Source organism: Podarcis erhardii (assembly GCF_964252035.2).
Source record: "Podarcis erhardii genome assembly, chromosome: 2".
NCBI classification, from domain to species: Eukaryota; Metazoa; Chordata; class Lepidosauria; order Squamata; family Lacertidae; genus Podarcis; species Podarcis erhardii.
This window is the reverse complement of record NC_138498.1, coordinates 78,940,464-78,966,266: the sequence shown is the minus strand read 5'-3', so window position 1 is coordinate 78,966,266 and position 25,803 is coordinate 78,940,464. Positions and strand designations below refer to the sequence as shown.

The following is a 25,803-nucleotide window of genomic DNA, read 5'->3' as shown; positions in this document are numbered from 1 at the left end:
TTAACAACAACGAAAAGAGGAGCTGGTACTACGTACCCTTGAGTACCTCTGAAAAAAGCACTGGTGAAGGCAGTCTTTCAAACAAGTCACCACCAAAGTACTTTAAGAATATCACTCTGTAGGTCTATGTTCTGATTTTTTTTAAAAAAATATACTTTGTTAGTAAACTGTGGGTTATATTCAGTACTCAAAGTAGACCCATTGAAATGAAAGAATTTTAATTAGTCCTGTTCTTCAGCTTCATTGGGTCGATTCTTGAGTAAAACTAGCATTGGATGCAGGCCAGATTTGTACTGCTTATGAGTAAATAAACACTGCCGAAGCTATAGTTTTGTAGAATAATACTGATCAAGCGATATTTACACACAAACAGAAGATCAGACTAAAATATGTTAATCTGGTAGGATTACTTGACAACAGACTCCCTCCCCCCCATAACCGACATATCATATTATCATGAGCTGCTCTACTGACCTAAATGCAAACAGGTTGACATTTGATCACATCTGTTGCTTTCTCACAGGCCAGATTTTAGCCTTTGTGGTCCACTTCTCTATTTAATTTGGTTGTTGTTGTTGAGCTGGGCAGCTACCATGTTCCATAGGCAACATTTTTGGTCTTGTGACCACTTTTAAAGATATGGCACCTTTTTGAACTATGTTAGAATGTTTCTTTCAGCCTAATTCCAGCAGCCTGGAGACAATATTGTGTACCCTGCTGGAGATCCCTATTCTATAGTGTCAGATGCTGGTGGTGGTTACTCGTGAGTAACCACCTGACCTGTCTTTTACAGGACTCTGACTGTCTTTTACATGTTTAATTGTGCAAACTATTTACAGTACAGATCTACCAAGTTCATGTCCGTCTCAGTCACTTGCAGAATCCGGGAGTGGTCCCTTTCGGCTTCTCCCCCAACATAAGAACTTCGGCACCCCAAGTCTCCTCCACCCCCCTTGCGTTTCACCCCTCTGTGCAAGCTGGGTGACGAAAGTGCTGTGTGTTCCTCCTGGCCAGCCTGGCGAGGTGAAGTGCTGGGGCTCTTAGCAGCATCCTCAAGCCCTCTCTCCGCTTGGCTGGCCCCTTCCCTCACTTCCCCACTGGAGGTGTGGCTTTTCTCACCGCTGGAAGAGGAACTGCTCCTCAGGAGTTTCGGAGGCTCTCTGTATCCCAACGGCCCCCCTGCCTGCGTCCCTCCCTGGTTCTGATGGCAGTCCCCTGACATATAGCAGCAATGAAACCATCAAAGTGATATGTGTTGTTAATACTAGTTGTACTACTTAGAACCAAGAATGCTTTAGAAGAAACCACAAGATTGTCAAATTGAACCTTTTAGCCAAAGGCAGAAGTCTGCCTACAGTGGTGCCTCGCAAGACGAAAAGAATCCGTTCCGCGAGTCTCTTCGTCTAGCGGTTTTTTCGTCTTGTGAAGCAAACCCATTGACGGCTCAGCGGATTAGCGCTATTAGCGGTTTAGCGGCTTAGCGGATAAGCGGCTTAGAAAAAGGGGGGAAAGGGGGGGGGAACCCGCAGGAACTCGCAAGACATTTTCGTCTTGCGAAGCAAGCCCATAGGAAATTCGTTTTGCGAAGCACCTCCAAAACGGAAAACTCTTTCGTCTAGCGAGTTTTCCGTCATGCAAGGCATTCGTCTTGCGGGGCACCACTGTATATCAGTCCCCTTATAGAACAACATAAAATGCATTCAAACCCGATGTGTGTATTTCAAAATGTATTTCAAAACATTTTGGCCCCATTTCAGGGAAAGCTGTGTCGTATCTAGGTACTGTTTGAATTGATATAATTTTCAACATTAGGTCATCCCAAGCATTTTAAAGAAAATTTAAATCCAATGATCTTGCTTGGATCAGTGTGTCTGTAAATGTGGCAGCTCTTCACATCCCAGTAAGGGGAAAGGACTTCAAGGTATTGCGTACTACTTATTGCTGTTAACTTATGGGAAGAGCCTGACTATTCCTTGCAATTTGTTACTCACCAAGTGTAGTCCAAACGACCCATCAAGAGCTGTTAAAACTCCTGTGTTTACTTGGAACTTCAAAAAATGAGGGTGGCCATGTAGATATTTTTTTTGGTGGGGGCAAGTTTTATCCAGATATGTTGAACTATCCAAACTGAAAGGTGCTTTCTGTTTACCTTACAGAGTGAAAGAGAAGGTTCCAATGAACTGTACTATTTTCATCTGCCCAAAAGATACTTGGGTTTGTGTTCGTCAAACATTCCCCCTCCCCTCATGCTACATGGCATATTGCCTTTTTGAAAACAAGGGGAGTTCAAACACACTTTGTAATGGCACGTTCAAAGGAAATCAAGATGCCCTTGGGGAAGCCTAACTCCTTGGCCATGTCTAACAAAATCCTTTGGATCCTGGCCAAGTAATTAAAAGGATATTATACAAGTATAGTGTATAAATGGTTCAGGCAAAGTGGTGTAATGTTAAGCTTCTAGATACTTTTGGGTAGCATCTGTTGGGGTTTTAAATGAGAAGAGTGTGTGTTCATTGTTTTACAGACTACAATTCCCATTGTTAAATTATTTTTAAGGAAAGTGTTCTCCATGGAAACTTGCCCTCTGACCTTGGGTTTGTCATGTTTAAATGGACCTAGGCTTGTTTCACTATAAACCTATTGGTTGATTCAGTCTGACGTAATGACGGCATTCAGATTGATCATATTTCAGCTTCATGACCTGAACTGAAAATGAACCCTCTGCACTCAGAAGAGGCAACTTTGCTCCTTCTTTCATGTAGGTGGGGAAATGACCCAGAAACCTGGAGCTGACCTTAATTCACAGTGTGGATGTAGAAGGAACCTATGGTTAATGGCTTCCAAGCAAGCCAGGATCTGACAGGCAGCCAACTTTAAACCATAGCTTGATATCCCGGTTTGATTGAAAGCTATTAACCATAATTTCCTAGTGCGGATAAAATGGGGAGCTGTGGAAAATGTGGCTTCCTTCCCTGTGTGTACAAATGCGGGAGCAAAAGCAGCTGTGTGCAGGGGGGGTTGTTTATTTCTCTGCTTATTAAACTGAGATATGATGGTCCAAGCATGGCCAGCATGTTGCTTCAAGATGCAAATCAAATGCAGATGATAATTTTTTTAATGGGTTTGTGTAACACTTAAGTGAATTTGTTTCTAAATTACAAGCATATAAACTTTCTAAATAATAAACTAGGTAATAGAAATGAATACCAGTATCATTATTTTAATAATAGTAACTATATGTATAATCCACCTCTGAACCTGAAGGTTCCCAGGGTAATATGTAACATTTCATCAAATGTAATGCAAAGCATTAAAATGTAGTATACAACAGGTGACATTAAAATAATTAAATCAGTAAACAGCTTCAGAAGAATCAGTCTTTAAACCAGCCATTTCTGTAGGCCTGAACAAGAATGAATGCCATAAGTGTGCATCCTACAGATCTCTATTTAGATTTTAATGGGTTGTTGCAACAGAGAACTGAGACTAAGCACTATCTCTTCTCAGTTGCTTATTTGTAGTGACCTGCTTGCCTCTTGTCATGTACTACAATTAAAAGATGTTTGGATCAGAAATTGATGTTATTTATTAAATTGCATAGTTGCTTGCACTACTCCAAACAAAAAGGCATCTCGGCATCCTAAAGAAGCCTTTCCTAGCTTCTAAATGTGTACATATGCCTGTTTGCACCGCTAAAAATTCACATCCATTCTGCTTTGATTCCTTAGTTATTTTAGATTCAATGCAAGTTTTTGGTGAGAATTTCAGGAGCAATAAAGATAGAAAAGTTATATACAGCTTCTGAATGTTTGATGCACTTCATGTACATCATAGTGGAAATGATTGCAAAAAGTACTGGCTTTATTTTCCTTTGGTTAAAACCTACTAAGTTTTACTTTCAGTAGATTCACTGAAATAAATGGACAAAAGTTATTTGTTTGTTTCTTAAAGAATTGTATTCAGCAAAATGCTAAGGAGATTATTTTTAATAACAACAACAATTTTTATTAGCTTTCAACAGTGTATAAACAAAACAAGAAGTTTTCCCCATTCCCATCCTCTTCCCTCAGGAAACAAAGAATAATGTATAAGATTTTGTCATAATTCCATAGGCATGTTTGGTGGTTCTACTCATCAGGATGTTTGTTTCAGCATTTTGTGATGGGGTACCAAACTTTTTTTTTTTAAAAAAAAAATCAGATGTGTTGTTTAAGGCATGTACCCTTTTTGTTAGTTTTTCGGTTAGGGAAATTAGCCATACATTCTGTCTCATTATGTGATAGTCTTTTTCAGCTCTGTGCTTATAAGCAATCTTGCTAAGGAGATTGTTCTGTCTTTTTCTGCTTGCCCAGTAGAACAGTCTTACCTCTCCTTCCCTTGTGTATTGTTCTGGGGAATTCTCCCGACCCTCCTGCAGATTTGGGGAGCAAATGATGGGGACGTCCCACTGACCTACTGGGAATCATTGTGCTGGCTTCCACTAGTGGAATATAGCACACTATATTTCTATCCTACCCTTCCTCCCAAAGGAGCCCAGGGCAGCAAACACCAAAGGAATACAGGGGGAAACACTTGCATTTGGGAGCCCTACTGGGAGCAGCCTTACCTGAGAGCTCTAGAGTGGAGCCAGCTGCAGCTTAAAGTGGGGGTTGTAGTCAGCACTGCATTTAAATTTGAGCTGTGGCTGCACAGCAGAGGATAGGCCCAGATCTGGATCTACCTCATCAGCCTGATCCAGATCCCCACTCCTTTGGAGTAAGTAGTGTGTTTTTTGTCATTTTAAATAAGCTTTAACCAGTAAGTCTGAAACCACCTTTCATTTTATATAAATATGATGCTCTCATATTAGTCCCTTTGCTTTGTTCCTTTCCATCATGAATCACTGTTTAAAAATCAACAAGTATAAGTGAAAATAGTCACACACACCTATGTTTATTTAAGAATAAATGCCAATATAGCAAATGGGGATTTGTTATCCAGGAACCTAATAGCAACCAAGACCATTAATGTTTGCATAACATTCGAGCAAATGTTCACAAATATATTCACACTTCAATACCTTTCTCTGCCCATCTTCAAATGGAAGAGAGGTGGTGATTTTCTTCCCTTGTGCAGAAGTGAAAAGTCTTTTTTTTAAAAAAAAACTATATTCATGAGTTGCAGTTATGATTTCTTAATGCAGACCTCTCCATCTCCCTCTTGTCCAGCCAAAAGTGCACAGAATGCACCTCAATCCGTGACCTCAAAATGAATCTGCATCAGTCTCTTTTTTGGTGGTTCCTCTGCAGTTCCCTTCCTATTGCAACATACTGGTTTTGAACCTCCCATAACTTGAGGCCAAATAGATAGCAAATAGATGCGTTGATGATAGCAACATATTTCCCCCTCATGCGTGTCTTGACCCATTCTCGTTATCATCAAATGGAGTATGGGAAGTGATGAGTGCTGAATCTTCCCTATCTTCCTCCTGCAGCCTTACCTATCCTCATTCATTTGGTTCAGGCACTTTCCTGCTCACTTCTGGGTATTAGAGCAATGAAAGAAGACAAGTGCCAAGAACCGCTGACTAAAAGAAGATAGTATATATTTTCATTTTAATGTTAAAGTAGCTGTGCCTTCTGCTTTGCATTGTGATGTCATGTCAGAATTTGGTACTGAGGGGTGGACTTTAACCCATCACTGTGACTCTAGGGTAAAAAGAGGAATACTAATTTTCAACCCAACTGGTTTTTAAGATGCATCGGTGCAATTCAAGCCACCCGGAAGACGTGTATCTGTTAACTGCTTATTATTTCCACATAATGCCTATTATTAACTGTGTGTTATAACTGCCTGTTATTTCTACAAAATGCTTTAAAAATTCTTCACAAAATGATGCAATCTTTGGCACTCACCCGTGCCACTCTGCCCGTGCTAGAGCATTAAGCTGAAGTTGCATCCCAGTTCTTTATTTTAAGATTGTAGTTCCTTCTTTGATCTGAAGGTACAGATATAGTTTAAATAAGGAACTGAGATTTGAATATCTCTGCACCCTCAAATATGTTCTGGGCTATTCTTAATGATACATATCACCAATGCCTTTTAAGGTTCCATATGCCCTATAAGCCCTGTATGCTACAGCGGCATATATTTTTGTTTTTGAACATGCACTATCCAACAGAAGGCATAGAACATAGATAAGGAACTGGATTCTTTTAGGGTATGGCCTGCTAATTAGATGGATGTCTGAGTAAGTTTTTGGGTATAGAGATATGGGATTTGGAAGGAGGTATTTGAAATGGAGAAACCGAGGGCAGTGAGAGGGTTTGGATCCCCCTCCCCTGCCACTTTGTGCTCAAAATTGCAGTCTCCTAAAGTTAGTTTTCACAGTGAAAAATGTACAATGATATGTCCTAATGGGCAGGCACATAACCTATTGTTTACACTGTTGGGCTGCATAAAGCATTGGTCTGATTCACATGTAATACTAAGCTATATTATAGCTCGCTGACAACATGCAAGCATACTGTTGTCCAGGATGAAAACTGTTGCCACTTCACTCTTCTCCTGCTACACTACCTAGAGATAAGCCTTAGCTTGACTCAGCATGATGTCCAATCGCAGAATCATGATTTGTCTCAAGCAGCTGTGGTTTTCTTCCTGGGTGCCGTCATGCATACTTGTTCATGGTAAGTCATAGTTTGACTTAGTGGCCATGTTCACATGCAACACTGTGACCCTTCCACCAAGGAGAGGCATTGTGACCATGTTTAGGCACCTCTGCTTGAAACACCATCTATGCTTCCTGTTCATACACATCACTAGTGAAAGTGGTATGGCAATAAGCAACAAATAGGTATTCAAAAGTTTGCCTCTAGTTCGACATTTTGGTACATCCTAATTAAAGTATTGCATAACTGTGGGGTTTGAACAAATAGCTAGGTGACTTTTCTTGCTGTTTCACTGTTCATGTTGCAGTTTGTAAGTGACATTCTTATCAATAAATACATGTAGCTTTGTAAACTACCATTTTTAGTTCAACACAAAAGTCTAATTCCATCCATCCAAGAGGGCCACACTTGTTGAGAACTGAGATCAATAAGCAAGACAGGAGAATTGCCCTTGAACACCGCAGGTGCACACACGTTTGGGCTCATTTGTTTTGAAATAGTAAAAAAAACATAATATGATAACTTAAAATGTGGGAGATGTCTGAATGCTTTCTTTTTCAAAGCATACTTGAATTTTAATAATAGGGTGAGAAGTAAAATATAAAAACATAGTCTGTTGTCGAAGGTCTCTTTGCTGAAAGACAGAGATTCTGTTCTGTTCTGTTCTCCATGACTCAAAAGTTTCTACTCTGAACTTTTAATGGTGGGAGTCATGTGTGCCGCAGATGGCTTTTCTAACAATTACCCCTGTAATATGAAGTGTAATTCATGCTGAAGTCACCTTGATTACTCATGAGGAAACTATGCAAAAAGTGAGCAGTAGGAGCTGCTACTACTACTCATGAACACACATATGAACATGACAAAAGTACAGAGGCTTACAAAGATTTGTGTAGCAATTACTCTTCCCTTTTTGAATTACTTCAGTTGACATATGGACAACAGAGAGGCAATTATGAAGCAAAGGTTAAGGGGCTGGCCTTTATCAGCCGAGTGTTCTTGCCTTATGGTAACGATCAGCATGGAAGATAGCCACATTTACAACTTGTGTAAAGGCATCATAGTCCTTTTGCTACATCAGGAGAAGGACTGTAACCAAAGTAGTGTCAATGCCTTGCTGTTCATAGTTTTATACAGTCCTAATGCTAGCAGAGGCAGAGGGGCTCAGTAGGGCCTTCCACCATTCTGATCTGACTGTGTTGCCTAGCATAACGCATGACCCAGAAATCTGCCCTGGGTGACCAGTTGAGACTTTGGCTCTGTTCCTAGGGAAAGAACTAGCAGGGCCATAGATCTGTAGGCTTGGGGCATTGCATTTTGGATGAGTTAAGGCGGCAGGTGACAACCATGGACATGAACCAAGCTTGGCTCCATTCAAAACTGGCACAACTGTCCACCTATGGGGAAGGGAAGATGGTCAGTGCTGCTGCTGTGGCAGAAGAGAGGACAAAATACTCCACAACTACATTGCGGGGGAGGGGGGAGAGAGTGTATTTTGGGAGGGGGGAGGGGGGTTGGCAGCACCATACCAAGGGCCTCCAGAAGTCTGGGCCTGGTTTTATATGATGCAGATAAATACAACATACAAAATAGATGCTTCAGTTGAGGCTTAATAGTTTAATCCTCTACATGTCTGCTCAGGAATAAATCCCAATGGGTTTATTCGTATTTGATGGCTGCCTAAATCTCTCCTGATATGCCTCTAAACACCAGCTCCTGGGAATCACACATGGGAAGAGTACTGTTGTGCTCATGCCCTGCTTGTGGGCTTCCCATGGGCACCTGGTTGGCCATTGTGAGAAAAGGATGCTGGACCAGATGAGCCTTTGATCTGATCCAGCAGGACTCTTCAGTTAAGTAGGACTTTCATTTGTGCTCTGATTTACAGTGGTACCTTGGGTTAAATACGCTTCAGGTTACATACGCTTCAGGTTACAGACTCCGCTAACCCAGAAACCTTGGGTTAAGAACTTTGCTTCAGGATGAGAGCAGAAATCGCACAGCAGCTGCACGGCAGCAGCGGGAGGCCCCATTAGCTAAAGTGGTGCTTCAGGTTAAGAACAGTTTCAGGTGAAGAACGGACCTTCAGAACGAATTAAGTTCTTAACCCGAGGTACCACTGTAGTTACAAAAACATGATTTCAACAGAATCAATCCCCATAAAGTCTTCTAAAGGAGAGAGTTGTAGTTCCTTACGCGACACTGAGTAGGGTGTGTGGTATTGGGGAACCATTGTGTTCTGAGCTCCTTGTTAGAGAATACAGTACATAGACTGGTCATAGATTGAAGTCAAGAATGTCTCTGCTCTGCTGACTTGTGAAGACAGTGCATTCGTTTAACATTTGCTACAAACTTGTCAGAGCAGTTTTCTTTCTGTCTCTGTCTTCTAGTTAGCCCCAGGAGGAATTCTGACTCAGCTTCCTTATGGGTGCTGTTGCTGCAGTACAGCCTCTACCTATATCCGCCAAAGTGCCTTAGGCCGCAAAATCAGTAATTCACCTCCAATCTTTCATTACTGCTTTTCTTTGTATTTGCCCGCCCCCCCCCCTTGACTTTGGCAAGCTGCATTTTTAAAAGCCATGGGTGGAATTAAAAGGTGTGCTGTTATTACCAGCGTTCCATCTGCGCAAGCATATCAGCTTGCCAGATGATATAATCCCCCCCACCCCTGTTCTGGGAGTACTCTTGATACCCCAAATATTTCAGGGGGCATAGGGAGGAGCAGGAAAGTCGTGTTTGTTACCTGAAATCTACCCCATGCTTCCTGTTTTCAAATTCTGACATATTTCAGATGCTACACTTTCTCTGAAAGTTTATGGAGTTAGTCCAGCTTTGCTTTGCTTTCCAGGTGGACGCTTTAGATAGGGGTGGCACCAAAAGCTGGAGATAGTGGAGGCACTGTGCAACAACATTGGAACGAGAAGAACAAAGAAGGGCAATGTAGGTTTTGAAAAGGTGCGAGCTGTCTTTCATTTCGTGAAATAGAATCTGTATGATACTAGGGAAAGGAGAGGGACTGCTCACCCCTATAGCTTTCCCTATGACTGCACAGACAGGCATGTACGAACATCACTGTAAAGAGGAGGTACACTGTTCAGTGTCTCTTGGCTTTCCAGTGCACTGTAGTTCCAGCAGGTCAGACAAGTTCTGCATGAAAAGACTCATGAATTACTAAACTGTTTTAAATGGAGAGGGTGTGGTATTGAGCAAAAGATAGTAGTGAGCCAGGAAATTGATTCCTCAGGCAATTCTCATCATTTATGTATTTCATTAATTATATTTCCTTACTTTGCCCTTTGCAAAATAGGTGGTGTTGCAGGTGATACTGGTATGCTGGATGAATTTTAACCCATTTTCTAAGTAGGATTCTATTCTTGCACAACAATGTTGGTTCCTTGAGAGGAGTAATCTATCACTACTGTACAAGATAAGTCTTCTATATACAGGTTTTCTTTGGTGAGACTCCTGAGGGGTAAGAATCCATGGTATTCCTGAATTCCTTTCTAGTGCATGGACTGTAAATCCAACACACAGTGCTCCTTTCTAATGCTTTTGGTTGCCACTTGGCTAGGAACTCCCCTTCCTGGCCTAAGCTGATCCTGGCAAACTGAGTAGAAGCATTAGCCAGAGTGTTTGAGTTGTATGTAATACAAGTCCTGCTCAGAACAGAGCAATTGAAATTAATGGACAGGAATAACTTGGGCCCATTAATTTCATTTGGTCTAGTGTGAGTAGGGCTCACATTGGATATAACTTGTGGAATGCTCTCCTCAGGGAAGTTTGCCTGACGCCTTCATTAGACACCTTTAGGCAAAAACATTCCTTTTTAACCAGGCCTTTGGTTAATTTGATTGACATGCTATGCCGTTTTAAAATATATGTGTGTGTGTGGGGGGGTGCTATTACAGGTGAAGATAGAAATCAGTGTCCAAGCAATGCTGCAATATTTTGTTTTGAATTGCTGACCCTAGCATGGGGAAAGGTTTGGGCTCTGCTTCAGGCATCAAAATGCCTTGGACCAGCACCAATCCCCTGGCTTCATTTTGCAAAAGCAGTGTCTCCTAATGAAGTTGAATGGAGAAAAATACATGGCTAGAGGAGGCAATCTTGAAATATACCACTGGGTTTGGGAAAAGTGTACTTGCAAAAAACAACAACTAAGAGGCATGTAACAAAGCTTGCTATATTTAGTAGATGTCAGCATCACTCTTATTATGCTGAATTTTTGAATATTATAGGATAAAGGGTTTTTAGTTTTGCTTGCACTTGCCACTGCAGGCAGAATTACTCTTCTGTGAGGGTTAGCTTATTTTTAAAAGTATTATCTTAATCTTCTTAATCTAAATGTTTGTGAGCAAGATCTAATTCCTTGCTCCCATAATGTGTTTAACAAAACTTCTTAATAAGAGTAGGGAAAAAGTTAATGAAAATACACCTAATTACTGTAATAGGCATTGCCTTTCTGCTTCAGATAACTACAATTTCTTAAATATACACTTTTATAGGTAATAGTTCAGTTACATGTTCTGTTGACATGAAGTGCTTTGGCTAAGAGTCAGGATGTCCCTGTTTCAGATGTCACCTTAGCCATAAATCTGTTAACAGCCAAGACCTTATCAGTGTGTTTTTCTCTGTATCTGTATAACAAAATACGTATTTGCATGTGGACACACATATCAAGGATTCCTGACTCTTAGTCAGCATGCTTAAGTTCCCAAAATGTGACTCTAGTTTTCTTTTTTAATCTCAGTGAGCTTTTGTATGTGTGTGTTTAAAAACAAGATAGTTTTTCTATTTTAAAAAGAGAACAATACAAATCTGAATATTCAAATATATTTAGGACACAGAGAAGACTCATCTAGATGAACTTTTTAAATAAAAATAGGAAGGTACAGAGTCTGAGGCCTGTGCCTGAAGGTGCCAGTGAAGCTTTTGCAGGTGTCATGATACCTGTGGGTGCTAGGGCTGGGCGATATCAGCTTCTCAGCATGGTGATATATCTCCAGCCAAACATCTCAATATAGTGATACATCATGATGTTAAAAAGCGGAGGGAGGAACAAGCAGCATCTGCCCCGGCCCTGTGAGGTGGCAGGCTAAAACCACTGCCGCTTCCTTTTTTTAAAAAAATGATATTTATTAAAATTTCCAATAAGAACTTACAAATACAAACAACAATAATAAAAACAAACATAAACAAAAAACAAGTATAATTTCGAACCTTATTTCCTCAACCTAATTTCCCCAACTTCCTCATACCTCCCCGTTTTGTATTCTAATTTCGTTATTCCATCAGCAAATCCATTTCCTTATTTCCCAAAAGTTTTTTATTAATTCCATTCCTTTTCTTACTCAGCATCTCTGAAAGCCACATTATTTTTAAACCCATGTCAATCTAACATTCATTAATCTTGTAGTATTTGTTAAGATAGTCCTTGAATTTCTTCCAATCTTCTTCCACTGTCTCTTTCTCCTGGTCTCGGATTCTGCCCGTCATCTCTGCGAGTCCCATGTAGTCTATCATTTTCATCTGCCATTCTTCCAAGGTGGGTAGATCTGGCATCTTCCAATACTTTGCAATAAGGATCCTTGCTGCTGTTGTGGCATACAAAAACAAAGTTCTATCCTTCTTTAACACCACATGGCTGACCATACCCAGGAGAAAGGCCTCTGGTTTCTTCAAGAAGGTGTACTTTTTTCATTTCATTATATATCATTTCCCAGAATGCCTTAATCCTTGGGCACGTCCACCAGAGGTGAAAAAATGAGCCTTCATTTTCTTTACACTTCCAACATTTATTGTCTGATAAGTGGTAAATTTTTGCAAGCTTGACTGGGGTCATGTACCACCTATAAATCATTTTCATAATATTTTCTCTCAAGGCGTTACACGCCGTAAATTTCATACTGGTGGTCCACAACCTTTCCCAGTCAGCAAACATAATGTTATGACCAATATCTTGCGCCCACTTAATCATAGCTGATTTAACTGTTTCATCCTGCGTGTTCCATTTCAGCAGCAAGTTATACATTTTTGACAAATTCTTAGTATTGGATTCTAACAGTTCTGTTTCCAATTTGGATTTCTCCACCTGGAAGCCAATTTTCTTATCCATCTTATAAACCTCCAGTATTTGATAATAATGGAGCCAATCTCGCACTGAAACCACTGCCGCTTCCACCACCGCCACCACCCAGTGCAGAGAGGGAGGAAGCCGGAGAAGATAACACACAGGTAAATGCCCCCTGCGATATACTGCTGGGTGAAGGCGCCATCACACTCTGGTCCTCAAACTGGTCCTGGGTGATGTATCAATATCTTGCCCAGGACTAGTGGGTGTTGGGTTTGTGACCCCTGCTTTTGGATCAGGCAGGATAGACATACTACCTGGCTTTCATGTCTTCATAGGTTGTGATATTACTGGTTTTGCTTGTCAAGGGAATCTCTCTTGTTGCCTTCCCAGCTTAGATTGGGTGCAGCACTATTGGATGCCAGTTTTCTGGACAGCGTGGTGGCCAGTTTGAATGCTTCCACTGCAGTACATGTGGGCATGGCAACATGTGGATGTCCTACCCAATACTGTATCACAACTTTCCCCATGGAAAATCGCCTGTTGGAGGCTGACTGCAGCTGGGACTTGTCAGAGGCTTAATGCTACTGAAGCCTGTTTCCTGCCCCATGGAAAATCGCCTGTCGGAGGCTGACTGCAGCTGGGACTTGTCAGAGGCTTGATGCTACTGAAGCCTGTTTCCATGGATCCTCACAGATGTTGTGGGGTTGTGCATTCCCTCCACAGAGGGAAAAGCCATGACTTAATCCTGTTCCACACATTCCCCACAAAACCCACACATCTAACAGAGTGCTCCTGGACAAAGACTAGTTCTCAAAAACCAAGGAAGCAATTGCAGTTTTTTCCAGTTGCCTGTAGGGGACAGTGTTGTATTAAATATATATCTGGAAATTGATGTCTGTATGTGTCCTAGAATTCCCATAACAATTCCTTTGTTACAGTGGCGAGAGGGGCGGCTGAAGAGTTTTCTGGAACCTCAAAGACTTGTGACGTAATTTTCTTCTGAACTAGGCGCCACTTTATGTATCTGATAATGTGTAATGTTCAGATGGCAGTTACATAGTGGTTACAGAGAGAGAGAGAGAGAGAGAGAGAGAGATTGTAAACAAAGGACCCAAAAGGCCATAAAATGCAAGAGATAGTAGTAGGTCTGTAGTATTACTAATCTGAGCTGAAATGTATCCAAGATAAGAACAGAAGAGCCCATTCACAGCAGCAGTTACTGCTAATTATCTATTTTGCTATGCTGGCCTTGTGTAATGCCTGTAGTGGAAAAGAAACTCACATTCTTTTAAGTCTGATTTGAATGGAACGTGTGTGTGTGTGTGTGTGTGTGTGAGAGAGAGAGAGAGAGAGAGAGAGAGAGAGAGAGAGAGAAAGAGAGAGATACATACATACATACATACATACATAGCCATTTGTATTCATTCCCCCCCCCCCATGTGTCACACACAGTTGGCCAACGGTATTTTTTTTTCCTACACAAAAGAATGCAAGTCCACTGAATCTAACATATCATAGCTTTTAAGGTGCCACGAGGCTTTTTCGTGTTTGCTGTTGAAAATATTTATAGTGCAGTGGTACCTCTGGTTACGTACTTAATTCGTTCCGGAGGTCCGTGCTTAACCTGAAACTGTTCTTAACCTGAAGCACCACTTTAGCTAATGGGGCCTCCTGCTGCTGCCGCCACGCAATTTCTGTTCTCATTCTGAAGCAAAGTTCTTAACCCGAGGTACTATTTCTGGGTTAGCGGAGTCTGTAACCTGAAGCGTATGTAACCTGAGGTACTACTGTATTTCTAAATGCTAGAGTAGTGCAAAGCAACAACCAACATCCTGAAATGAAAGACTTTGTGGTTTCTGGCTAATGTGAATAAGCATTATCAATAAATGTAGATTATGAAAGACGCTGGTATTTGTATTTCTCATGTCCAGAACGCATTGCACAATGACACATGGTTAGTGCTGATTGTATTTCAGTCTGTGCTTCATGCATACTGGTTACATTCTTACTGAATTATTTTATAAGGCCTGTGGGAATCATTTCCTTGGAATAACAGACAAAGCACATTTTTTAAATGTTAAAGGTGCATTTTAGAGGGAATTTACAACTTCTTTGCAATAACGTTTATTAGCGTGTGTATGGGGATGAGTACTTTGGGTACACTAGATTTCATATAGTGGGGCTTAAGGCTAGGTAGTGAGGGAAGCAATTTTCCTGCCGCTTGCAGCCTTGCCCCTGCCCCCTGCAATATATCACTGACAATTGCTGCCCAAAGTAGGGGGAGATATTTCCATTTATGGTCCCTAGCAACCTTATGCCAAATTTGCACCAGAACATTGACAGATGCCTGATTGGATGAGGTGAATCATACTGAGAGAATTAGCAGCATCTTGGTGTGTGACATCAATTACCTGGATAAGGCTGTTGGTCTATGTGTCAATCACTGTGATTCAATATCTCACTGCCCTGTCTCAGATAAATAGATGTACAGCTCTCCCCACCCCACAGCCTATTCTGGAAGCTCATAACCTGTTGCACTGAGCTATGCCTTCAAGGTGAGAAACTGCCAGTGCATCGTTTTTGTGAATGTATCTCTTGCCTCTTGCCTGTGAGACTAGACATTGTCTGCTTGCAGTGCCCCTGTATCTAGCGCTGCTTCTGGATGTCTGGGTGGTGGCAGTGGCCAGGAATGTGCCCCCCAGCCCCCCTAAGATTATTATGCCACCTACACCCTTTCACAGAATCATTGTGTCCTGTTTCTATCCCATTTGCCTTAGTAATAGCCATCCTGGTACATGCTGTATGGCGCTGCTGTTCAAGAGAGTTCAGAAATGCAGCTGCTATACTAGTCACTGATCCTTGGAAGACATCAAGGAGTTATCCAGTAGTAGCTCTGCACTAGTGGAAAATGCTTCTGCTTGTAACCCTCCTGTACTCCAGCCCTCAGTTTGCAGTGGGTAGTGCGGATTAGTGAAAATCAGGTACCATGTCTGTGCAAAGCCACCACTGGATCCAGTCTGTAATTCCCCTCCTTAGGTGGCAGGCTGACACAAAGAGAATAACTAGAGTGAGCAATACATTCAGGTGGGTGAGTGGAATCCTTAAAAGGTGCAGTGCTTCAGACCATTTAGGAGTTGACAGTGTCAACACAGCACTTTGAATTGGGCTCAGAAGTAGCCTGGAGGACAACGACGATTATACTTATGATGATTATACTTTTTTGGTAGTAATGCTCCCTCCTGTGAAAAGGCTCTTACTCTTGCACCTTGCTTCACTTTGGATACACTTTGAAAATGGTGCCTATCTCCCCAAACAGCATTTGTATTGTTGTTGTCAGTAGCTTTAGTTTTAATCTGCTTCTGCTGATCTTGTTGTTTGCTTGTGGGTCCTTTGAAGTGCAGAAGTGTAAGGTATGTGCACATTGCAATGCCTTGCTTGCTTTGTGGAGTGGGGAGCCACAGTTCTAATCTTGCTGTCTCTTCCCCCTCCCTATTGGAATGTATGGTAGGCTTTGCCCTTGTGGGGGTCATATTTAAATCTGTCAAGGATTTAAGTGGTTGTGTGCCAGCATCCAGCTTGCCATGCTTTCACTAGACCTGCTTTCACAGTGTGCATTCTTCCTTGTCCAATTGGCTCTCTTCCCTCTCGCTTGCAAATTGCTTTTTCCTCTTGTACAGACACCAATTACAACATTGTCTGTGTGGAATGCCTGATACCACAGCAAGCCTTGAGCCTTTCTCTGGGGTGGGCGTAGCTTTTGCTTTTTGGACAAATGTCCTATATACTGGCCTACGGACAGGGCTGGTTGCTGTGTCTGGAACAGAACACACCTTTCTTTTCTCACCCATAGGATTGTTCCTGGCAAAATGCTTGTCTGAGTGCTGTGGCTTTCTTTGTTTTTGTCGTCAGGGGATTAACTGAGGACCCGAATGAAGCTTGTGGCGACAGGTGTCAGTTTGCTGTTCCTCGAGTCATTGGAGCATGGAGTCATCATAAGGAGAGATACTGAGGGGTGAGGTGGGGTTGTTGATTTCATTCATGTTATTATCATGGTGTGTCTAACATTGCTGGTCTTTGGTGCCTTCCCAACCTGGGTACTGTAGAGATGTGTTCCGCGCTTGGTGTGATGATTCTTGGGTCCCAGTTGCCAGGCATGTTGTAGAAGTAGCCATCAGGGTTGCTGCAATTGTTTGTTTCTACTGATAGAGTTTTGCTTTCTACTTCATTGCTGAGAGTGCAGAGGATTATGCTGGTGGGGCACTGGTGTAGTCCCAAAGTAAATGAAAACTTATTAGGAAACCGAATGAAAACAGACTATTATCAAAGTCCACAAAGAAATAGCATGAGTGCATAAAAAAAAGGTTAGCTAAAATTTATAGAGATACTAGTCTCCAAGATGCTCTACAATTTTAGAAAGAAAAGCAGTATGAAAGAAACTTAGGATTGTTGATTTTGTGAAGGTAAATTTTAAACTGAAAATGCAAATTCAGACAACCCAATAAGAGAACTATGACTGAATAACCAAACGATCAAGAGACCCTCAAAATAAATGACCTTTATGAAAAAGTTAGTTGCCTTTATGAAGAAGTCAACCTTCTAGTGTGAACCCATGTTTATATTTACTATACCCTCATATGCTGCCAGAGCTACTTACAGTATACTAATAAAATAATAATAATAATAAAAAGTCAGACTAGACAAATCTAATTTCTTTAGATTGGTTGGTAAGGGAGTTTGGATGGAAAATGGATTGAACAAGGCTTTTTGATACTTTTCTACAGACACAATCATAAGTAAAATGAGTGCACTGGGAACAGAAGATAGCATTGAAAGGTTGGATAGACATGTTATTTGAAAACTAGGAAATAAACAGTAGTCTGCAAGTTTCATTTTTTTTAGATTATTTCTTTTTTGATACCTTAATTGCAGTCTTGTATTTTAAGAAGTGCAAAACTGAGTTTGTTCACCAGAAGCATTTTCCCTTTGAAAGATTTTTATCTTAAATCCTTATATTGCCATCTTTTAAAAAAATAAGCTTTGAGAATTTTAAAAGCTACTGGGGGAAGGGGATTCTTGGAATACCTTCTGGTAGGAAGCAAAAAAAATTCCATGTGCTGGTCATATTCCTCTAAATTTCTGCACACCTCCTTTGGAAGACTATAAATATTGGTTGATTCTGGTTTAAGTCTTTTAAATCTAGGATCAAAGCATTACAATGAATTTTAGTTTGCACTCCTAGACACAGTACTGCCTCCAATAGCTTCTCATGCCATGTCCTTTAAGAAAGTTTCAAGGCAAGAAGATCCCATTTATCTAGAAACTTGTTTTATTGCTGAATTGTTTCATGCAGTTAGAAAGCATTCCTTGATATCCAGACTAAATTTGTCTTGTTTCAACTTTAACACTACTACTTGTTTTTCCTTCAAGGACTCTGATAACTGGCTGTTTCTACCCCTTCCACTGCTTTTTAGCAGCCTTTTGAAAAGCGCCTTAATCTCTTTTCTAAGTCTCTGGTTCTCAAATAAAGGCATGGTTTGCACCACTACCCTAAAATCTGCTACATAGCACATCCAGAACTATACAGTGCCCTCGATGTAGCTGGAGCAATGCTGCCAGGTTCTTGCAGTGAATTTCCGTCTCCAGTACAAGCAGACGTGGTCAGAGACCACATTTAGAAACTGGGAACTGAGCAAGGAAGTAAACAGCAATGCCCCTTTTCCTAAGCCAATCAAAGGGGGCACACAAAATGTGGGCCAGGGAAGCACTCTCCCAGAATAGACTTCCTGCATCCTTTCTGGCTGGAGTTCCGTGACTGAAGTTTTCCATGCTTTCTGCAACATGAAAAATAGACCATATTTAGACAATCTTCTTTATAAAATAAACATCACAATGTGGCATCAAGCTCTGATGAAGAAGAATCCAGCACCTTCTGTGGCATTCTGTTCCACTGGTGAACACTTGGGTTCCCCCTCACCCCCACCCCAAGAAGCTCTTCCTATTGTTTGGTCGAAACATTGTGTTTTAAGAAGTTTACACTTGGGAGAGGCTTTTAAACTGCTTTTGGGTTACAGTGACATTCTCTTGGAACGTGTATCAAATGAAGAAATTTGACTTGTAAAATGTAAGTGGCAGCCTCAGTAGAAGCTTGGTATTTAATTCTCTTTTCCTAAGCGATACTTGCTTCAAAATGTCCCATTAAATCCTGGCAAATATGCTTAGGATTGCAACCTTCAGCTCCTTAAAATAATTTTAAATTGTACTTGATGAAGATAGGATATTATTGTCAGAGTACTGGCTATCTCACTGCCTGGCTCCACCCAGCCCTCCGACCCCAATTTTAGTTTTAAGGCATTGATCTGCTATGGAGGAAGCAACGGATAGAATTTTATTGGCTCAGGATTTATATAATGACTGGTTATGGATGCTCTACCTCGTGGGATGATGCACTTGCATCTGTATAAACAAGTAGGAAAGTTTAGGTTCAAGGTTTGGAGTGTAGCAAAACAAACCACATCCTGAAATAAGAGCAGTGGAGAGAGAAATCCCTTTTGTTTCTTTCAAGGCAGAGAACGATCAAATAGTAAAACCCTTAGATACTAAAATATCCCCTTTATAACTAAAAACAAATTTTTTTACAAGTTTCTATGACTCTTGATGTGTTTCTGCTCAAGTGCAGGTGGCAGCTTATCTAAAGGTAACAAAGACATAATTTTTTTTGAAAAACAAACAAACAGTGTGTTGTCATAGTTGAAGGGAGATTAATTTGGAGTTGCAAAAAGCTTATAAGCACAATTAAACTGAAACAGTGAGAAAATTAAAAGAGGCGTTTGGCTTCTGCTCCAGCCATTTCAAAACTCCTTTCAGGCGGAAAAAAAAGTTGCGTGTGTATCTAGCTAGCGCTCTAAGCAAGAGCTGCTGCTTATTTCTTTTTCAGTTGTGCAGCGGCAACTCTGCTTCCAGTAAGGGCAGAATCTGACATGGCCACTTCTGTGCAGTCTTCAGCTCCTCCTCCTTCCCTGTCTTGCCTTCAAACACTCAATACATTTAGAGACTGATCTTGTGCAGAAAATATCCCTGACATTTGAAGAGCTCCAGGGATTCACTGAGCATGCTCAGTCATCTCCGTCTGCTAGAAAGAGGAAGCTAGTTTACATAGGAGTCATACCAAGCATAGCCTGCATGTCAGTGCAGTTAACTTGCAGCGGGCTGTGAGGAGAATTAGCATGTCTTTGTCCTAGGAAGTCTTTGCCATTCCAGTTTCCCCCTCCCCCGCCCGAAATTTGGCGTCAGATCTGTAAGCAATTTTTAATTGCAATTGGACACAATACATTTCAAACTCAGTCTTCGTTTCTGAAGCCTTGGAGGGGGATTCCCCCCCCTTTGCCTTCCCTTTTTTTTGAAAACTCGGTTGTGTTTTTTTTAAAATATACTTTGTTTTGATTAGTCGGAGGCTGGGCCTTGAGCTTGTGGAACTCGGGAAAGAGCCAGGAGCTACTCGCAACAGCATTTCCCCCGTGTTTTTGTCGCTGATTTCTTTTTGGGGGGGTGTTCAGGGCGGAAGCAAGCAAGCTGGTCTTCTTTGCTAGCCCACTCAATGCTATTTATGAAGATGGACCTGTTGAACTACCAGTACTTGGACAAGATGAACAACAATATTGGCATTCTCCGCCAATATGAAGGTAACTTAAGATTCACGCCGCGCTCCGGCGTTATGTCTTTGTAAGTTTGTGCTGATATCTTTTGCTTGCTTGATTTGGGCAGTGGCCTGCCTTTTCTGCGTGGAAATGCTGATTTCTCTCTCTCTCTCTCTCTCTCCCCCCCCCCCCCCCCGCACCATTTTAAAGCCAGGCGTTTTGTGTTTTGTCCGGGAGATATTGATCACTTGGAAGTAGTTTAAACAAAAAAATTCCTTCCAGTAGCACCTTAAAGACCAACTAAGTCAGTTCTTGGTATGAGCTTTCGTGTGCATGCACACTTCTTCAGAGAAGAAGTGTATCTGAAGAAGTGTGCATGCACACGAAAGCTCATACCAAGAACTGACTTAGTTGGTCTTTAAGGTGCTACTGGAAGGAATTTTTTTGTTTTGACTATGGCAGACCAACACGGCTACCTATCTGTAATTGGAAGTAGTTTGCTAGAGGGAACTATTGTTTAACGCCTGTCTCGCCGTTTTGAAAGCTTTCCTGTGTGCAAATGTCCACCCCCCGCCCGAAAATAAACGTTGTTCGTGCGCTCTTTTCCTTCCACACGGGAGTATAAGGGGGTAGTAGCGTGACAATGACTGGATGGCAAGTTGGCATGTTGTATGCGTGTTTTGTCTCTCTCTCTCTCTCTCTCTCTCTCTCTCTCGGGTCGCCTCCTGCCTTTAGGGCACAATGGGAGAGTTTTTACTACTCTGCTCCGGGGATGGAAGGGTGCCTGTAGTACAGAATACAGAGTGCCCCTTTGTTTGACTTCTCATTTCCTGTACAGCTCTGAGAAAGCTCTGACACAGAGGGCTGCCTCCCCTCCCCTTCCCTTCCCCTCCACAATCCCACATCTCCTCCCTCAAGAACCACCTCAAGCAAGCCCGCCTGTAGCAGAAAGAAATGCACACAGCCGCTAGGAAACACAACTTCATGGCCGTCATCTTCGGGGTGGATTTTCTCTCTCTCTCCCCCCCTCCCCGCTCCCCACCCTCATGTTTGCTCGTTTCCTGAGAGAATTGTTTGTTACCAAGTTTTGCAGTAATGTCCCGTCGCCCCACCATATGGATCCTGACCACAGGAGTGGTAGAATTTCGCTGCTTTTTTTTTTTTAACTAGCTGAGTTTTTAACCTACGTGCAGTTTGAACAGGCTGTAATGGCTTAGTTTTTAAGCGAGGAAAGAAAGGCACCACTGAGCTAATTGTACTTGGCAGGAGGGCTGTTTTTCTGTTGCCACACACACAAACATTGCACAAATCCCCCCCCACTCCTTCCAGATTTTCAGTTGGAAAAATTTCCATGCTTGTTAAAGAGAGTGGCTTTTATTATGCTGGCCAGTAAATGATACCTAAATGCAAACCTGTTAAGTTTGGGGATTGGGAGGTGGGGCGGAGGGGGGGGGGGTAAACAAACAAGGCCTTGTCAGTCTGTTCATGTTGGAAGCAGGTCAGCTGAAACTGAGTTACTGAGGAGGGTAATGATTACTACAAGGGGTGTGTCTGCTACCTCATGATTTTAAATGTGAAAATATTAAATTTCAATGTTTATTATACATTTGGAAGAAGAGATCAGTGTGATGGCTCAGTCCCTTATCTTCAGTGTTTTCAGAGGTCCCTTACTTTCTCACGTGTTTCTGAACTTCCTCCAGACTTTTTTTGCTGGTAGTAGTTGAACTGTTTTAAAGAGGCCCTTTGTTGACATGAGTCTAATATGCTGTTATGTTTAATATTTGCTGCTTTCCTCTTTTTCATTATCTTTAACACTAAACTTAAGATGTGTATGGACAAAATAAAGTGGAGAACAAAACTTGGAAAGATTTTATAACTGGGCATTCATATTCTTGTGTTTTAAAATTTATGAACATGATTTCATGTCAAATGTATGGTGAATATTTAAAAATCTTCCATGTAACTACCATAATCTTGCTATTGTAGATTGGTATAAGCAGTGATGATTGTCTTGGGCACAATCTAGGCACTTTTAAATCCCACTGATTTTAGTAAATGTGTGAGTAACTATGTCCCTTTGGGGTGGAAGGGATTATTGGTTTGGACTGAGTGTATTCAATTATAACAAGCTCATTTCTGCTTACAGAGCATGCATTGGAGATAAATTTTGTTGGAGATACATATTGTGTTGTTATCTCCATTTTGGATTTTTTTAGAATTCTAACAGAATTTAAACATTCCTTGAGGAAAGCACTTTGCAGCTGCAAGTTTTACATGACAATAGAATTGGGGAAATTCCTGAAGCAACTGTGTTAACTTTGGTGATGTTCTCATGGATATTTGCATGCAAACAACAACCCCCCCCATGCTATGTAATGTTTTTGCTGTCCATTTTGAGAGAGTTTAGTGAAGTGTAAACAAAGAGTAGAATTTTCTCTGAGGAGGAATATAAACCCCCTCTCTTGAATTATTGTTACTATGAAACATTTTCAGAATAGGGCCTTCTCTGCATCTTTCTAGGATGGTTCCTTCCCCAAGAGAGGATTGCTGTATCTAGAAAGGGGAGCGATGGAGATCTGAGAACATCACCACATGGCTTCACGGAACATAGTCTTCCTTTCAGGAAATAAACTTATATACATAAAGTGCATGAAAGTGTTATGGAAATGAATCATATCCACCTGCATAACCCAGTTATATGACCATGATCTATAAAATTAGAAGGGGCTTTCCAAATCTCTGTTTTTGTATGCCACAAACGTGCATTTGTTCATTTGAAGTGTTCTCTCCTGAGGTAGTACTTCCTTGTAAGGGATATTGCAGTTTCCCAGCACTTAAGGAAGAATAGATTGTCAGGGAAATGTGATTCTGTTCCCACCCATCCTCTTCATCTACCATTAAATTGCTAATGTTATTGTTGTTGTTGTTTAGTTGTGTACGACTCTTCATGACCCATGGACCAGAGCATGCCAGGCACTTCTGTCTAATAATGATTGCCAAAGGGAAGGTAGTTGTTCACCACTGGATAGTGGTTAAGAGGTGAATGGTGATGATCAGTCATATGAATCTCTGTCGTCCTTGTCCTTTCATTCTTCTCTTTTTGGAATTGTTTGCTGGATGACTGCCCCTGTGTTTTCCATCTCAGGTGCTGGTTTGCACACCCATGCCTTTGCCTTTACTCTGAACTGCTTGTATTGGGTCTTCCCTTCAACTTCTGTCAGTTAACTGTGTGAAAATCCCTTCCCTTTCTCAGTACACAGACATATTGTTAGACTTTGAAAATGGAGAGCAAACAGCAGCCTGGTTGCCTCCTTGCTGCAAGGCTGTTGCAGGATGAATGAATGGACCACATTTGATGCCATGGGTATTACCGTACATAATAAAATGCAATCAGTGGATTAATCTTCTTGGAGTACTTCAGAGCATGTGTTTATAATGCGCATAGTTGCAGGATCAGCGCCTTGTTTGAGTGGCGCCACAACAGTGCTGCACTTGTGGCTGCCACCCTGGTGGGCCCCATGAGCTTAACACATGGTAGGAGGATGGGTGGCAGTACACATCCAGCAGCAGTGGAGATGAGCAATGGCACACAAACCAGCACTCTGGTAGGAAGCACCTGGTGAGGTTGCTATAGCTCCCAAAATGCCTCTGGATCCTACATTGGGGTCAAGAGGCATTGTGTAAAAATTGATGTGGCATTTGCAGCCACGTCGCTCAGTGCATCTCTTGAAATTATGGGTCATTAGAAACATTTTTAAAGAGGCCATCTTCAGTAGTGGGCACTGGCATTTTGCTTTTACTTTCTCCACACTGAATTTGCATCATTTGCATCTAAAATATTCAGATGACTCAAACAAGTATAATTCATTTATGCTGTTTATGAATTGGCCCCAAATGCAAATTCTATTCTATAAAATGTACTGTAAAAAGCAGTGCATTTTCTTCCATATATATATGACTTTGATGTCCCTTTTGGCTTATCTACAGAGACATTTTACTGCACAGATTTTCTGCTTAATCATAACCTGGATTCCTCTGTCTGCGGCTTGTGTGGGAATCTGGCTTCAACAACACTGGTGACAAAATAATGCTGATAACCTGGTGGTCTTGTTGATGGGAATGTGTGCTTCCTGTGGGGGGATGTTTTTTACTTAACAGGAAGACACCGCTTCTGCATAGCTGTGATTTGAGTCTGGTGAATGTTGGCAGGTTTGTGTGAAGCAGAAGTTGGAACTGGATTAGAAAGTTCATTCAGAAGTGTGCAGTGCTGTTGACAGACAGACAGGGTCACTCTTAGTCTCTTTGCCCATTGTGTCACACTCTTGTGGCCCAGTGTAGCGAGGAAGTATGAAGTTACACAAACAAAAACAACTGGCAATTTAGAAACTGCTTTCCCATCTAATTAGGCCTTCCTTTCTGAAGAAGGTTGGAGTGAAGGAAGCATTCAGATGCATTTTCAAGTTAAGGAAAATATACAAGGCACCGTTTTGTTTCATTGCATTATTGTTATAATGGAGTCCACAAGTTTCAACTGAGATCTGACCCAGATAATATGTGGAAAAAGGAATACAACGTAGTCACTACCTCAAAAATGTGCAGTCTGAATAGACAAGATGGACAGAGGAGGTAGAAGGTAGAATAATTTGCCAACAGTGCACAAGATATTGGGGCAGAGGCAAGAGGAGAATAAATCACTATTTTTGGTTAAAGTGTGCCATTAAAAAAAATATTGAAGCTGCAGAGGGGTAAAGTACAGCACATCTTAATTTATTTGACATAGTTCAGATTAAGATAATAAAAATGAACTACGGTAACTTCACTGGGGTAACCAATGAGCCATAGGATTGCCCTACAGCAGGGGTGGCCAGCTCCCAAGAGACTCCCAAGAGACAGTGATCTACCTCCTTTTGGGCGGTGGGTTCAGGTCAAAGTTGTTGAGCTTTTTCTCAAGGAAGAAAGGGGAATCAGCCACTCACCAACAGATCACTGGGGGAACAAACAGCATCACTGAGTAAACTCCATCTTCAACTAGTTTTGCCTAGTTCATCTTCTGCTTTTTGTAGGTCAGTGTTAGAGTATACTAGGATAGTGTTGGAATTGGTAGGTAATTGAACTGATGATGATAATGGTAGGTGTGGATATAGAAATGTAAGGCAAGCTGTGGAGACAAAAGTGGTGCAATCTGTTTATGAACAGAAAATAGTATTTTTTTCTATTCATCTGGGCATCTATAAATTTTATGTCTGATAGTCACATATATTTAAGAACCAGCAAACTTGTACAGAATTTGACTACTCACTAGGGTAAAGATGCAAATATTGGCATTTCTTGGATTGCACATGGAATAACAGGCACTAAGTGATGTGTTTGTAGTTTGACTCTGGATTTATGCTGCACTGGAAACTTCCTTTTAATTTCTTAAGGCTGCCACTTCTATGTTACAGTC

At 41.4% G+C, this 25,803-nt stretch overlaps 1 protein-coding gene across 2 annotated transcripts in view; it reads left to right on the top strand.

The window, feature by feature from the left end:
- Positions 1–25,803, top strand: part of VGLL4 (vestigial like family member 4) — a 95,059-nt gene that overhangs the window by 14,397 nt on the left and 54,859 nt on the right. The window contains exon 1 of one of the 2 annotated variants that reach the window (XM_081848506.1): positions 19,846–20,402. The exons of the other annotated variant lie outside the window; for it this stretch is intronic. Within the exon in view, the coding sequence (XP_081704632.1) occupies positions 20,318–20,402 (85 nt within the window). The 5' untranslated portion in view covers positions 19,846–20,317. Of the gene's footprint in view, positions 1–19,845; positions 20,403–25,803 lie in introns of those variants that run through there. 2 annotated transcript variants of the gene reach the window in all.